We start from the raw sequence: 17,500 nt of genomic DNA on the forward strand, positions 1-17,500 counted from the left end.
CCTGGACCTGATATCCTGTTCCAATAAAAGATTACCTTCAGCATTTATGATTTTTGAAAATTCCCAATATGAATATTGGTCAGTTACTCAGAAACATCGCTGAGACTGAGAAGCGAATTGTAAGGAAAATAGAAAAAACAATATATAAAATCAACTCGCTTAATTCTGCCATTCTTTTTAACAGTATTTGCCTAAAAGAGGGTCTTCTACCAAAATATTATTATTATTATTATTGTTATATTATAATTATTATTATAATAATAATAATAATAATAATAATAATAATAATAATAATAATAATAATAATAATAATAATAATAATAATAATAATAATAATAAGTAAATAACATCTCTCCCATATATAGGAAGTGTAATACGAAAAATGAAACCATAAACCACATAGCAAGCGAATGTCCGGCACTTGCACAGAACCAGTACAAAAAGAGGCATGATTCAGTAGCAAAGCCCTCCACTGGAGCCTGAGCAATAAACACCAGCTACCTTGCGGTAATAAGTGGTATGAGCACCAACCTGAAGGAGTGATAGAAAACGATCAGGAAAAGATTCTCTGGAACTATTATTATCAGAACAGATAGGGTGATACGTGCAAATAGACGAGACGTGACATTGATTGACACAATCAAGAAGAAAGTATCACTCATTGATGTCGCAATACCATGGGACACCAGAGTTGAAGAGAAAGAGAGGGGGAAAAAATGGATAAGTATCAAGACCTGAAAATAGAAATAAGAAGGATATGGGATATGCCAGTGGAAATCGTACCCATAATCATAGGAACACTAGGCACGATCCCAAGATCCCTGAAAAGGAATCTAGAAAAACTAGAGGCTGAAGTAGCTCCAGGACTCATGCATAAGTGTGATTCTAGAAACGGCGCACATAGTAAGAAAAGTGGTAGACTCCTAAGGAGGCAGGATGCATCCCGGAACCCCACACTATAAATACCACCCAGTAGAATTGGAAGACTGTGATAGACCAAAAAAAAATAAAAAATCATAATAATGAAGCAGTAACCATTTTTAACAAAACTTGTCTACGAGAGGGTCTCCTTCCGAAGTAATAATAATAATAATGGTCTATTTTATGAAAGGTTTTACGTTGTGAATAATAATAATAATAATAATAATAATAATAATAATAATAATAATAATAATAATAATAATAATAATAATAATAATAATCTATTTTGTGAAAGGTTTCATGTACTGATTAATAATTATTATTCAGAACATGAAACCTTTCACAACATTGAGTATTATTATTATTATTATTATTATTATTATTATTATTATTATTATTATTATTATTATTATTATTATTATTATTCATAACATGAAACTTTTTTCATAGGGGTGAAAAAAAGAGAATCTCTCTCAAAGAAGAGATCTCTCTCATTAGAAAAGAAAAAAACAAACAAATAAGTTAATAAATAATAAATTAATCCATAGATAAAAACGTATTAAATGCATGAAAATTAGGGTAGCAATGCAATTATCAAAGTGTATAGGTAACAAACGCTGAATTCAGATAGTCCTTTATTACTCTTGAGAGGCAAATTTCTATTTAATGTTTGTTCCCCTTACACGTGAAGCAAACTTAAGCTCATTAAGCCAAGGGAAAGATAACAAATGGCAAAAATGTTGGGAATGTTTCAAAACATTGAGATGTTTGTTTTGGCCTCAAGGAATGTTTACGGATGTTGATTCTTCTCTCACGATCTCTGGCGAAGCTGAGTTTGATGACTGAAGAATTTGCCACCGGCAAAGGGGAAACATTTAGTCGCTCCGTGATATTCGATTGTAGGGTGTTCTTTGAAGTAATGGTGCAGGTTATTATTTTGCTTTTATTGGTCTTTGTATCTCCCGTAAGTACTGGTGGCAATTTTCCTTATTATGTTATTTGTCATTTGTAGTGAGATACCTCGTTCAGGAAGTGATTTTTTTATTTCTAAAGGTGCGATTTGCTGTATTTATGAAGGTGTCGTATGTATTATTTTTTTTTTTGTGTCCTTTATATAACAATATATAGATATATATATATATATTATATATATATATATATATATATATATATATATATATATATATATTAGTATACATATATATACACTCATGCATATATATAAATACATACATAAAATATTTTATATACATATTTTACTGATACAGGGAATAGATTTTCGTTTGCAATTACGTCAAAGCCAGGATGTTTATATATTCGTTATAATTCTTAAAAGAGACTCAAAAAGGGCCAGTAAATATATATCCTTCTGACACACATCACAGAAAGAAACCGAACATAATATTTAATTTTAAATTAGGTAGTCACTTGTAAACGTTACCATGGTATAGCCATGAATTAATACACAGCTTATCAACTTATTATCTGTAAAACCGACTGAATAATGAGCTAGATGATAAGAAACTACTTTAATCTTGTATGAACTGTTATTATTCCAGGGCGTTGTGGCCAAGGGAGTGGAGGATAAGAAAAATAGTCTGCATATGATTGATACATTTATGGAGAATATGGAAGATCGTTTACCTACTCGTGAAAATAAAGGAGAATATGCTCCTACAGAAAGTGAAGGCAGAGCAGATGAACTCTCCATAGAAGATAAAAGATATCTGTTTATCAGTGCGTATCTGAACAGAAGACCACACAGTGAAGGTGCCGAGAAGTCTTCCCCCAAAGCTGATAAGGTCAGAAATATATCCTCTGACGACCTAAGTGAGAAGTACTCTCTTACTCAAGGAGGTAAGAGAGAAGACCACCAGAGGAACAATTCTAAGGAGGAAGACTTCGAAGGAAATGAAGATAAAGATGGAGAATACTCTGATAATGAAGGAAGGGAGGAAGGTAAGGCAAGAAAATACCCCTCTGATGACGAGAGAGAAAAGAATCCCTGTAACAATAAAAGTCAGGTAGAAGACCACACCAGGTCTTGGTGGGAAGACCATCATCGAAGGAATAGAGGCGAAGAGAAAGAATACTCCGATTATGAAGGCAGGGAGAGAGAAGACTGGGAAAAATACTTCCAAACCAACACAGATAAGGAAGAAGACTCCCCTGATGAGGAAGATCGGAAGGAAGGCTTCCACACGACCGGCGACCAATCCGTCTCAGACCCCACGAGCGAGAATGAGGAAAAGGGGAATCACCTGAGGAAAACAGCAGAAGAAATCGCCAAATGGGCTGAGAACATGATCCAGAATGCCGCCGGGAAACACCTGGTGGAGAAGAGAAGTTCCGAAGACTGCGAAAGTGGAGGTGACCCCTGTGGGGCGATTCCAGGGAATGGGACCCTGGATTCCAGCGTTCGCTTCAGGGACCACTCGTCCACTCTGTGGCCCTTCGGCAGTAATACTGGGTATCCCCTCGTTCCGTATCGGATTCTCGTTAAAGGTATGTAGCGTGGTGGTGAGCTTGTTTGGATTTAACTCTGGATGATATGTATATATATCTAACTTATATATATATATATATATATATAATATATATAGATGTATACACACACACACACACACACACACACATATATATATATATATATATATATATATATATATATATATATATATATATATATATATATTGGATGATAACATGTGCGGATATGCATACATACGTACGTATGCAATGTATGTATGTATTTATGTACATGTATATGCATGCACACATGCATTTATACCTATATATATATATATATATATATATATATATATATATATATATATATATATAATATATATGTGTGTGTGTGTGTGTGTGTGTGTGTATGTATGTATGTATGTATGTGTATGTATGCATGTATGCATATACGTATATGTATCATCCAATAGTCATACATAACCTTGCAGACGTCCAGACTTTGCCTATATCTGTGGGCCTATATAAATGCATATATGTGCATACATATACATGTACGTAAATACATACATACATTGCATACGTGTGTGTACATATACGCATGTGTATCATCCAATAGTCATGCATGGCCTTGCAGGCGTCCAGCGACATTTTCTGTATCTGTGGGGCCCGTGCATCTGTAGTCCCTGTAATAAATTTTAACCTCTGTTTTCCGCAGATCCCGCGCTGGTCGCTTACTCGAAGACTCGATCTCGGAGTGGAATTCTGCAACCTGTATTGACTTCGTCAAAGTCACCCCAGGTTAGTAAGCTGTCCATTCATTTCCAGGCCTGGTGCATTTAATTATTATTATTATTATTATTATTATTATTTTATTATTATTATTATTATTATTATTATTATTATTATTATTGATTATTATTATTGAGTTGTTGAGCATGACGGGGGGCAGGATTTTGTAACACTAATATTGTATTGTATATAGATGTAAATATTATATATATATATATATATATATATTTATATATATGTATGTATATTCTATATATATATGTATATACTATATATATATATATATATATATACTATATATATAGTATATATATATATATATAATACCTATTATATAAACAGTGCATGATCTTCCCACCTACACGACTGCACAAGCCATAAAATAAATCGGTGCAACGGATAAATCTTTTATTATTATTATATTATTATTATTATTATTATTATTATTATTATTATTATTATTATTATTATTATTGTTATTTCCACGCCAATCAGAAAACGAGAAGGCCTTGGGAACGTGGGAATATTTGAACTTCGTCAGTCATCCCATTCGGTGCCTCTTCAGATTCGGCAAAGAGGAAGGAAAATCACAGACCCTGTTCCTCCATAAGTCGTGCCAAACGGTAGGTTAAAAAAAAAGAAGAGAAAAAAAAAAAAAAAAGTAAGGCATGCCCCGACCTTCAGCAAACTCGGGACGCGTACAAGATTTTCATTCCCCTTACGAATACGTTGTAAACATTAATATAGATATAGTTCGTAATCAATTATTCATCTTTTAAGTCTACATATTCTTTATTTATCTATCCTTTTCATTTATTTGTTTATTATTTAATGTATAATATATATTTAAATATATATATATATAATATATAGATATATATATATATATATATATATATATATATGATATATATATATACATATATATATATCTATATATATGTGTGTGGTGTGTGTGTTTGTGTGTGTGCGTGTGTATATATGTATTTATATTCGTCTGTTTAACTGTCTACTCATTTTTATATTCATCCATTTAACTGTCTACTCATTTCTATTTTCCTCCATTTAACTGTCTATTCATTTCTGTACTCATTTATTTAACTGTCTACTCATTTCTGCATTCGTCCATTTAACTGTCTACTCATTTCTGTATTCATCCATTTAACTGTCTACTCATTCCTCAATTCGTCCATTTAACTGTCTACTTGCTTCTATGTTCATCCTTTTATCTCCTTTTAACTTTCAGCTCATTTCACTATTCATCCATTTAACTGTCTACTCATTTCTGTATTCATCCATTTAACTGTCTACTCATTTCTGTATTCATCCATTTAACTGTCTACTCATTTCTGTATTCATCCATTTAACTGTCTACTCATTTCTGTATTCATCCATTTACTAACTGTCTACTCATTTCTGTATTTCCATCCATTTAACTGTCTACTCATTTCTGTATTCATCCATTTAACTGTCTACTCATTCCTCAAGGTTCGTCACATAACTTCTACGTTGCTTCTATGTTCATCCTTTTATCTCCTTTTAACTTTCAGCTCATTTCCATATCCATCCATTTAACTGTCTACTCATTTCTGTATTCATCCATTTAACTGTCTACTCATTTCTGTATTCATCCATTTAACTGTCTACTCATTTCTGTATTCATCCATTTAACTGTCTACTCATTTCTGTATTCATCCATTTAACTGCCTACTCATTTCTGTATTCATCCATTGAACTATCTACTCATTTCTGTATTTACACAGAAGGAAGAGATCGTTCGCGGACTGGGAATCGGTCTGGGAATCCATTACCAGTTCCTGAGACCCGACAGGGACAACCACCTGCGCATCAACGCGGACAACGCCAACGACGAATTCCCGAAATTCCAGGTGGAAGAACTGGCCGAGTCCAACGTTCCCTTCGATTACCTGTCCGTTATGCAGCCCTCCGGCGTGGTAAGGACTGGCCAGTTGAATTATTATTATTATTATTATTATTATTATTATTATTTTTTTTTATTATTATTTTTTTTATTATTATTATTATTATTATTATTATTATTATTATTATTATTTATTATTTATTTATTTATTTTTAAAAAAAATAATGGCAGAATTCACAGAATTGATTTTATGTAAAATTCTTTCATTCCCCTTATTTGTCGTTTCTGGCACGCTGGTATTATAAAGTAGCTGTCCATGTTCATCGTTCTGAGGTCGTTTTCAACGAAATTTTCAGGCTGTGTTATCAAAGGAAACGGGTTTATCAGGGACGGCTGATAACGACCCCAGCCTGTCACTGATAACCCCGTTGCCTTTGATAAGGACCATCTAGAAATTCCGTTGGCGACCTACAGAACGATGAACATTGGACAGCTACTTTATATACCAGCGTGCCAGAACGACAAATTATAAGGAGAATTGAAAGAATTTTTTATAAATCAATTCTGTGGAATTCTGCCATTATTTTTAACAAAACATGTTTGAAAGAGGGTATGTTCCAGCATATATTATTATTATTATTATTATTATTTATTATTTATTATTATTATTATTATTATTATTATATGGAGATTACCAAGTTTAATTATATATATATATATATATATATATATATATATGTTTTTATATATATATATATATATATATATATAAAAGACTGTCGACTTTTGATATTATTATTATATTATTATTATTATTATTATTTATTATATTATTTATTTTATTATTATATTATTATTATTATTATTATTATTATTATTATTATTTTATTTTTATAAAAAAAAAAAAATATTGGCAGAATTCACAGAATTGATTTTATGTAAAATTTCTTTCAATTCCCCTTACATTTGTCGTTCTGGCACGCTGGTATTATAAAGTAGCTGTCAATGTTATCGTTCTGTAGGTCGTCACGGAATTTCAGGCTGGTGTTATCAAAGGAACGGGTTATCAGGGGGACAGGCTGATAACGACCCCAACCTGTTACTGATAACCCGTTTTGCCTTTGATAAGGACCATCTAGAAATTCCGTTGGCGACCTACAGAACGATGAACATTGACAGCTACTTTATAATACCAGCGTGCCAGAACGACAAATTTAAGGAGAATTGAAAGAAGTTTTTATAAAATCAATTCTGTGAATTCTGCCATTTATTTTTAATTTTTAACAAAACATGTTTGAAAGAGGGTCTGTTTTCCCCAGCATATATTATTGTTATTATTATTATTATTATTATTATTATTCATTATTATTATTATTATTATTATTATATGGAGGATACCAAGTTTAAAGTTTATTATATATATCCTATATATATATATAAATATATATATATATATATATATATATATATATATATATATATATATATATATATATATATAATATAAAAGACTGTCGACTTTGATTATTTTATTATTATTATTATTATTATTATTATTATTATTATTATATTATTATTATTAATATTATTATTTTCTTATTATTTATTTTATAAAAAAAAAAAAAAATATTGGCAGAATTCACAGAATTGATTTTATGTAAAATTCTTTCAATTCCCCTTATATTTGTCGTTGTGGCACGCTGGTATTATAAAGTAGCTGTCCAATGTTCATCATTCTGTAGGTCGTCAACGGAATTTCAGGCTGGTGTTATCAAAGGAAACGGGTTATCAGGGACAGGCTGATAACGGCCCCAGCCTGTCACTGATAACCCGTTGTCTTTGATAACACCATCTAGAAATTCCGTTGGCGACCTACAGAACGATGAACATTGGACAGCTACTTTATAATACCAGCGTGCCAGAACGACAAATTATAAGGAGAATTGAAAGAATTTTTATAAAATCAATTCTGTGAATTCTGCCATTATTTTTAACAAAACATGTTTGAAAGAGGGTCTGTTTCCAGCATATATTATTATTATTATTAACCAAACAAAAACTTCTTTCAGTTTTCTTCTGAAGATTGAAAAAGAAACCCACAAATTCAATTTGTAACTTGTTTACTTCTAAGTATTTACATTTAGTTTTACTCCACACTCGAGTACTTTCAGGCCCTTCTGTGGCCCATTCTCAAGAGATGTTGGGATGTTAGCCTGGGTCAAGGCCGGTCCAGCAGTCTTCTGGAACTTCTTCTCGTTGTGCTGTCAGTTTATGCGATGGCTGTTCTGGTTTTCTTGAGAGTTGCCAATCCCCTCTTGTCGCTCTGATATCCTGAGCTGATGGTCAATGGATTCACACCCTGTGGTAAGGGTGTGGTCACCGTAAGTCTGTTGGGCAGGAAACCTAATCTCCAGGTCAGCAGGGTCAATCTTAGCTTCTTTTAATATCAAAGCTCGGCTTATGGGATCTTCTGAGGTAAAACCTTTGTTTCCTTCAATTACTTTTGATCTCTCTGATAAGCGCACCTTCTACTACCCTCCTGTGACTAATTTGTTGCTTTTGTATATAAGCCTACTGTTTTTGAAATCCATCCTATGGTCATTTTCCCAACAATGTCTAGCTATAGCACTCCCCTGAGAGTTAAGCTGTACTGCCCTTCTATGTTCTTGGGCTCTAGTCCTTATTCCCCTACCTGATTCCCCCACATATCTGTCTCCACAATTATTGCAATTGATTATGTATACCCCCGCTACATCATCTGTATTACTGTCTTCTCCTTCCAAGTATTAGAATTCCTACAGACTAAACATAATGAGGGTATTTTCAATCCAAACATCGAAATAGGCGTCTTCCTTGAGTTGATCAAATTGTGTTCAGTAGATACTTATTTCACGTTTGAGGGACATGTTTACAAACAGAAAATATGGAGTAGCTATGGGGTCCTCATTATCACCTATACTCGCTAACATCTATATGGAATATTTCGAAAACTAATCTAGTTCCTAATGTGAATGTCCCTGACTTAAAACTGCAAGGATGGTGGAGACGTAGGGGGTGATATTTTTGCTATTCTGCAAGGGGATGGAAATAAAATAGAAACTTTTCTAGATGAGCTCAATAAGTTTGATAACAATATCCAGTTCACTTTAGAGAAAAGTAACAATAATAAACTGCCCTTTTTAGACATACTCATAGAAAGAAAAGAAACAGGATATGAATTCAGCACATATAGAAAGCCCACACATACAAACTCATATATTCATTTCTTCTCGTTTTCATAGTCATGATATAAAATAGGGGTTCTAACAGGTTTATTTCTTAGGGCAATGAGAACGTGTGACCCTTGCAAGATAGAGCAAGAAATAAATTACATCGATAAAAGCTTCGATGCATTAGCATACCCGGAATGGTTCAGAAAAAGGGCACTCACCAAAGCTAGAAAAATATTTTACAGAGCGAATGTAGAGAGTACATGGAATAAAGAAAAACAAGAAAATAGTTGCCCTCCCTTTTATGCCTAAAATGAAACAAATCACTTCAAAAATGAAAGAAAGTCAATATAAATTTGTATATACCTTTGATAATACCTTAAAAAACAAAGTATGTAAAAATAAATTGGAAGGAGAAGACAGTAATACAGATGATGTAGCGGGGGTATACATAATCAATTGCAATAATTGTGGAGACAGATATGTGGGGGAATCAGGTAGGGGAATAAGGACTAGAGTCCAAGAACATAGAAGGGCAGTACAGCTTAACTCTCAGGGGAGTGCTATAGCTAGACATTGTTGGGAAAATGACCATAGGATGGATTTCAAAAACAGTAGGCTTATATACAAAAGCAACAAAATTAGTCACAGGAGGGTATGAGAAGTGCGCTTATCAGAGAGATCAAGTAATTGAAGGAAACAAAGGTTTTACCTCAGAAGATCCCATAAGCCGAGCTTTGATATTAAAAGAAGCTAAGATTGACCCTGCTGACCTGGAGATTAGGTTTCCTGCCCAACAGACTTACGGTGACCACACCCTTACCACAAGGGTGAATCCCATTGACCATCAGCTCAGGATATCAGAGCGACAAGAGGGGATTGGCAACTCTCAAGAAAACCAGAACAGCCATCGCATAAATGACAGCACAACGAGAAGAAGTTCCAGAAGACTGCTGGGCCTTGACCCAGGCTAACATCCCAACATCTCTTGAGAATGGGCCACAGAAGGGCCTGAAAGTACTCGAGTGTGGAGTAAAACTAAATGTAAATACTTAGAAGTAAACAAGTTACAAATTGAATTTGTGGGTTTCTTTTTCAATTATTATTATTATTATTATTATTATTATTATTATTATTATTATTATTATTATTATTATTATTATTATATGGAGGATTACCAAGTTTATTTATATATATATATATATATATATATATATATATATATATATATATATATATATATATATATATATATATATATATATATATATATGAATAATTATCACATCGAACCGTGATTCATTTATATATCATTCGAGCTACAAATGTCCTTAATATCTAAAACAAAATTACCTCGGAATTGATATATTTTCAAATATGTACCGAAGGGGAATTTTTTAGTTGATAATAATTTCGTCCCCTACATTTGTAGCTCGAATGATATATATATATATATATATATATATATATATATATATATATATATATATATATATATATATATATATATATATTTACGTATGAGCCGGCCTCATTGTGACCCAAATACGTAAACGGAAAATATCATATGGAAATGTAAGGTCACTGGATTTTAACTTACCTTAAAAAAGGGGGGTTTTGTTATTATTATTTTTAGAGAAAGAGGTCGCCAGAAAACTCAGCTAATTACTTTACATACATTTATTTACAAGAGGCCGTTGAAATGGCCTGGAGAAAGAGTAAATGCAGCTTGTCCGCATGGGGACCAATATTATCTCTCACAAGGGGATAGCTGGCTAAAATAAGTTTCACGTAAATTATTCATATTATCTTGCGGTAATGCAGCACTTGCAGGCGCGAAGACTTGGACACGTGACTCAGCAAATCTGGAAAAAATTCCGAATTAGACACAAATTAAAAAGGAAGACTTATTGCACAAGTTACGATTATTCAGTTTTTTCTAACACACTGGGGAAAAGAAACTAGTGTTTAACTGAGGTATTCAATGACTTCATTTGTCTGGGATGATCACAAAAGGGAGACATGCGGCCACGAGGCAGTGAAAGGAAACAAAGGAATGTTCATTGAGAATTAGGAGTTTGGATTTTGAAAATGTGGGGAGTAGTTACGCGACTAGGAGGGAAAGAATGGCAATATGACTGATTCCACAAAGACGTACCTGGATACATTATTGGAAGTGGACCTTTGTAGGGAACTGGCCTCCGCTTTATCTGAGGTCTGGGCACGCCATTCGCGCCCTGGTAGGCTGGTTGGGCTGGACGTTGTCCTGGGTTACCTGGGACTGGAAGGCGACTTGGAGTGCCGACTGAGGCCGCACTGGGTGTTGATTCATGGGGGAGGTGATTTCAACTTAATTACCCCCCAATAAGGGGGGGCAGGACATCCTGGAAACAGAACTATTACGGTCATAGCGAAGGGTTCACAGGAAAAAAGGAGCTTAGGACGTAGCCTAATAAAGTACCTAGCGTAGCTACATACTTCCCTTTGGTATATGTCCCTAAGGCTGATAGGAGTTCTTTATTTATTCCCCCTCTCTAACAGGAAATTCATATCTCTGGCTGGTGATTTCCCCTTTGAAGTCAGCTGATTCGGGGAAAATGGCTTTTCTAGCAATCAAAATATTTAACTAAATGCTGGGTAGGACGAGGTTACTAAAATTTGTAACAACTATATAATCTATATATACTATATATATATATATATATATATATATACTATAATATTATATTATATTAATATATATATATTAGTATATAGAATATAATTATATATGTACTATTAATACATACATATATATATATATAATATATATATATTATATGTATATTATATATACATATGTATATATGTATATAACATACATATCTATAATATATTATAATATATATTGATGAATATTATAATATCTATATATATAATTATATATATATATATATAGACAAGTATAATAATAATATGAAGGACTGTCGACTTTGATTATTTTTTTTTCTTTTATCGCAGTCCTCTAATTCGACTGGGTGACTGGGGTTTCGGGTTGCATCCTGCCTCCTTAGGAGTCCATTGCTCTTCTTAATATGTGCGCCGTTTCTAGGATCACACTCTTCAGCCTCTAGCTTTTCCAGACTCCTTTTCAGGGATCTTGGGATCGTGCCTCGTGCTCCTATGATTATGAGCGCAATTTCCACTGGCATATCCCATATCCTTCTAATTTCTATTTTCAGGTCTTGATACTTATCCATTTTTTCTCTTTCTTTCTCTTCAACTCTGGTGTCCCATGGTATTGCGACATCAATGAGTGATACTTTCTTCTTGGTTTTGTCAATCAGCGTCACGTCTGGTCTATTTGCACGTATCTTCCTATCTGTTCTGATACCATGGTCCCAGAGGATCTTTGCCTGGTCGTGTTCTATCACTCCTTCAGGTTGGTGCTCGTACCACTTATTGCTGCAAGGTAGCTGGTGTTTCTTGCACAGGCTCCAGTGGACGGCTTTTGCTACTGAATCATGCCTCTTTTTGTACTGGTTCTGTGCAAGTGCCGGACATTCGCTTGCTATGTGGTTTATGGTTTCATTTTTCGTATTGCACTTACATATGGGAGAGATGTTATTTCCATCTATCGTTCTTTGGATATATTTGGTTCTTAGGGCCAGATGTTGTGCCGCTGTTATCATTCCTTCAGTTTCCTTATTGAGCTCTCCCCTCTGTAACCATTGCCATGTGTCATCGCTGGCTAGTTCTTTAGTCTGTCTCATGTATTGTCCGTGCATTGGTTTGTTGTGCCATTCCTCTGTCCTGTTTGTCATTCTCCTGTCTCTGTATATTTGCGGGTCTTCGTCTACTTTTATCAGTCCTTCTTCCCATGCGCTCTTGAGCCACTCGTCTTCACTGGTTTTCAGATATTGCCCCAGTGCTCTGTTCTCGATGTTGACGCAGTCCTCTATGCTTAGTAGCCCTCTCCCTCCTTCCTTTCGTCTTATGTATAGTCTGTCTGTATTTGCTCTTGGTTGTAGTGCTTTGTGTATTGTCATATGTTTCCTAGATTTCTGGTCTATGTTGCGGAGTTCTGCCTTCGTCCATTCCGCTATTCCTGCGCTGTATCTGATTACTGGCACTGCCCATGTGTTTATGGCTTTTATCATATTTCCGGCGTTGAGTTTTGACTTGAGTATCGCCTTGAGTCTGCATATATTCTTTCCTGATCGTGTCCTTCATCTCTTGGTGTTTTATATCCCCTCCTTCCATTATTCCCAGGTATTTGTATCCCGTCTCATCTATGTGTTTGATGTTGCTCCTATCTGGTAGCTTTATCCCTTCAGTCCTTGTTACTTTGACCTTTTGTATGTTGACTAAGGCGCATTGTTCTATTCCAAACTCCATCCTGATGTCCCAGATACAATCCTTACAGTCTGTATTAGGGTATCTATTTCCTTGATTTGTTTTCTCTTACCATACAGCTTGATGTCGTCCATGAACATCAGATGGTTAATTCTGTTGCCTCTTTTCTTGAGTTGGTACCCAGCATCCATTATTATTATTATTATTATTATTATTATTATTATTATTATTATTATTATTATTATTATTATTATTATTATTATTATTACTGCATATAAATGTTTGGTATTTGAAAAGGTAATTAAGCCTCCTTTTCATATTCATTCACGAATAGCAATCGACCTCTAAAAAAGTCTCTCTCTCTCTCTCTCTCTCTCTCTCTCTCTCTCTCTCTCTCTCTCTTGAACAGTGGTATTCGAGAGACGGAAAGATGACCTTCTCCACGAATGACATCAAGTACCAAGGACTCCTGGGGAGGTCAAGAGGAAGCATATCCCACAGGGACAAATTAATAGTGAACAAACTCTACGGTTGCTTGGGTAAGTGTGCTTGTCATGATTGTTGATTGGCAATTGATGAATTGTCGCTTACTCGGGGAGTAAGCCTACAAATTGCCTTGTTGCTGTTGTTGTTGTTGGGGCATGAAAAGGTCTGAAAAAATGTGTTTTGCATTGAGTTAAAGATAAATGAATCTTAGGATAGGATATTTACGGTTTATTTATGAAAATTAAAATTATAAAAAGTAAATATTGTGCATGTTAAACAGCGCATAAAATATTATTTCTAATAGAATATAACTTGTTTATTTTAATTTTCGTTGGTGAAGCAAGGCTCTATTCGACCGTAGACTTTAGCACGTTTTAATTTACATTAAAAGTTGGGAGCATAATGTTTGCAACTTAACATGAAGTGAAAATCTTGCTCGCTTCTCGAATAGTAAGCTGGAGGTCGGATCACGCCTTGTTTATGATTTCACGGCAATTTTTGTGACCTTATTCATAGTTATCGTAATTATCAAGTGATTCAGAGGAGAAAAACAAGTTCTTTATAAATGGTATAATTGTTAAAAAGATTTACTACCGTTCTAAACATTCATCCCCCCAAAATCATAATTATTTAAATAAATTAGGTGAAAAAATAATTGTAGGACGGCGATTATTAACAATATAATTTCTGTCTTTATCTCTAAAAGTTCATGGATTGTTTGCAAGGATATGAGTGGATTTTAATTTAAATGCACTCATATATATATATATATAATATATATATATATATATATATATATATATATATATATATATATATATATATATATATATATATATATATATATATATATATTATATATATATATATAATAATAGTATTTCAGAGAGTTTCGTGATACATCTTACTAGAGTATCATAGTTTATTTAAGAAACGTTTCGCACACAAATAAACAAGGTGCATCATCAGTCTGTGAAAATAAAAACAATTACATTATAAAAGGAATTCATAATAAATACTAAAAATATTACATCATTAAAATACTGTAAAAGTTAAAAGTTAAAGATTTTAAAACAAGGCAAAAGAACCAAGAGAGAGAGAGAACTAAAAACACCAACCATCCAGGATAAGAGACAGAGAAGGAATGGCAAACTTAGGCGTTCCAAACAAGACGACAGCTATGCCAGATACAAAGGTGAAGCCGTAGAGTTACTGTTCAATGAAGGAACCAGCCTTTTAATGAGTAATGACTCTAAGGTAGTTAAGTGATCTGGGTCCCTCGTATAACCAATAATGGAGAAGTGCTGTTTCAAGGCTTCTATTTTACATATTCCTGAATTATTTTTAATATTCAAGAATTCTGGTTGCTTAATTCTCTGACCTGTACGAAAACTGTAACCCATGTGACTGCAATATCTCACCTGCTGTATAACCTACGAGTTGATCCAACGTAAGAGCCCGGACTTCCAGGGCATGTGAATTTGTAAACAACGTTCGATCTCATGAAGGCCTGCAGGCGATCTTTAAAGTTAATAAATGAGCCTATTCTGCATGGATTGTTAGAAATAGGTTTGAGTTGAAGGCATGGAATTTCCTGTTCTATGATTTGCGTGAGTCTGCGTGAAATGCAAAAACCAACTTTTTTTGGAACATCGAAATTGGCTATAGGTGGTTGGAGAAATTTGGTTAATACTACGTTAATGATTTTGAGAACTACATCTTTAGGATAGGAATTTATCTAAAAAAAGTTTAATAAAAATTCTATTTCATTAAGAAAAATGGACCAGTTAGAAGAGCATTTCAATGCTCTATGAACTAGGGTGTAAATAGTGTTTAATTTGAAATTTTTTTGACAAGAACTGTAATAATTGTTGGCTAGTCCTGTATATGTCTTATTACTATAAACTGCTCTTACGTTGGATCAACTCGTAGGTTACTGCAGGTGAGATATTGCAGTCACATGGGTTACAGTTTTCGTACAGGTCAGAGAATTAAGCAACCAGAATTCTCAAATATTAAAAATCATTAAGCAATATGTAAAATAGAAGTCTTGAAACAGCACCTCTCCATTATTGGTTATACGAGGGACCCAGAGCACTTAACTACCTTAGAGTCCTTACTCATTAAAAGGCTGGTTCCTTCATTGAACAGTAACTCTACGGCTTCACCTTTGTATCTGGCATAGCTGTCGTTTTGCTTGGAACGCCTAAGTTTGCCATTCCTTCTCTGTCTCTTACCCTTGATGGTTGGTGTTTTTAGTTCTCTCTCTCTCTTGGCTCTTTTTCCTTATTTTAAAATCTTTAACTTTCATCTTTTACAGTATTTTAATGATGTATTATTTTTAGTATTAATTGTGAATTCCTTTTTATAATATAATTGTTTTTATTTTCACAGACTGATGATGCACCGTGTTTTTTGTATGCGAAACGTTTCTTAAATAAACTATGATATTCTAGTAAGATGTATCACGAAATCCTCTGAAATACTGTGATATTGCTGACTGGAGATTATATATATATATATATATATATATATAATATATATATACGTATATATATATATATATATATTATATATATATATATTATATATAATATATATATGTGTGTGTGTGTGTGTGTGTGTAGAGAGAGAGAGAGAGAGAGAGAGAGAGAGAGAGAATACATTTCACTCCGGACGAACAACTTTGTCATAATGCAAATTTTGACAGAGCCAACTTAACGATTCCACTTCCTTGCACCAATAGATCGCTGGCGATCCTCCTGTGGATTTCGGAAGGACCCCTGTAAGAACGAAGGGTACATTGGCCCCAGGTGCGAATGCATATGCCGACATGGAATCTTTGGGTCGGTCTGTGCAAATGTGGAGATCAGAGATTATTATGGTAAGTGAATAGGCAAGATTTTGCACTTACCCGTGAGTCTCGATCATAACACCCCTGTTCCCGGTGAAGAGGCGTGTTTAAAGAATACTTAAAGAAAATAAATAAAATAATAATACGAATAATAAGAATAATCAATAATAAATCAATAATAATAAATAATGAGTGGCGCCATGGCAAGAGTGGGTTAGGTCGTCAATGGACTGGTTAAGCAACATTGGGGCTGGTCAGTCGTTGGATGGGTGACTGCTCTCCTCGGCGTTGATTCCTTGGGAGAGGATCTTTACCATAATTTCCTCAGTCTACTCAGCTGTAAATGAGTACCTATCGCTGATGGGGTAGGGTCCAGCTATGGGTTAAATAGGAAATCTCTGCAATGATGTTAAGAAATGAAGGAATAAACGACAACGACGTAAATGGAACCTCAGGCAACAGAGGAGCTTCTTCCGGCAGCCAGATATTAAACCTAATTGAGAGGGAAGACGGTCAGGTACTTGGAGGTCGTCATCCAGCAACTGACCACCA

General features: G+C 33.9%; 1 protein-coding gene across 2 annotated transcripts in view; it reads left to right on the forward strand.

Annotated features, from left to right (window-relative positions):
* Positions 1-1,747: 1,747 nt before the first annotated feature.
* Positions 1,748-17,500, forward strand: part of LOC135201030 (rho GTPase-activating protein 30-like) — a 22,361-nt gene continuing 6,608 nt past the window's right edge. The window contains exons 1-7 of one of the 2 annotated variants that reach the window (XM_064229886.1): positions 1,748-1,849; positions 2,481-3,426; positions 4,109-4,191; positions 4,678-4,805; positions 5,946-6,137; positions 14,018-14,147; positions 16,841-16,978. In XM_064229886.1, coding sequence (XP_064085956.1) covers positions 1,760-1,849; positions 2,481-3,426; positions 4,109-4,191; positions 4,678-4,713 — 1,155 coding nt within the window. In that variant the 5' untranslated portion in view covers positions 1,748-1,759 and the 3' untranslated portion in view covers positions 4,714-4,805; positions 5,946-6,137; positions 14,018-14,147; positions 16,841-16,978. Of the gene's footprint in view, positions 1,886-2,480; positions 3,427-4,108; positions 4,192-4,677; positions 4,806-5,945; positions 6,138-14,017; positions 14,148-16,840; positions 16,979-17,500 lie in introns of both variants that reach the window. The other variant, XM_064229880.1, reaches the window with a different exon arrangement.

Source organism: Macrobrachium nipponense, chromosome 23, assembly GCF_015104395.2.
Source record: "Macrobrachium nipponense isolate FS-2020 chromosome 23, ASM1510439v2, whole genome shotgun sequence".
NCBI classification, from domain to species: domain Eukaryota; kingdom Metazoa; phylum Arthropoda; class Malacostraca; order Decapoda; family Palaemonidae; genus Macrobrachium; species Macrobrachium nipponense.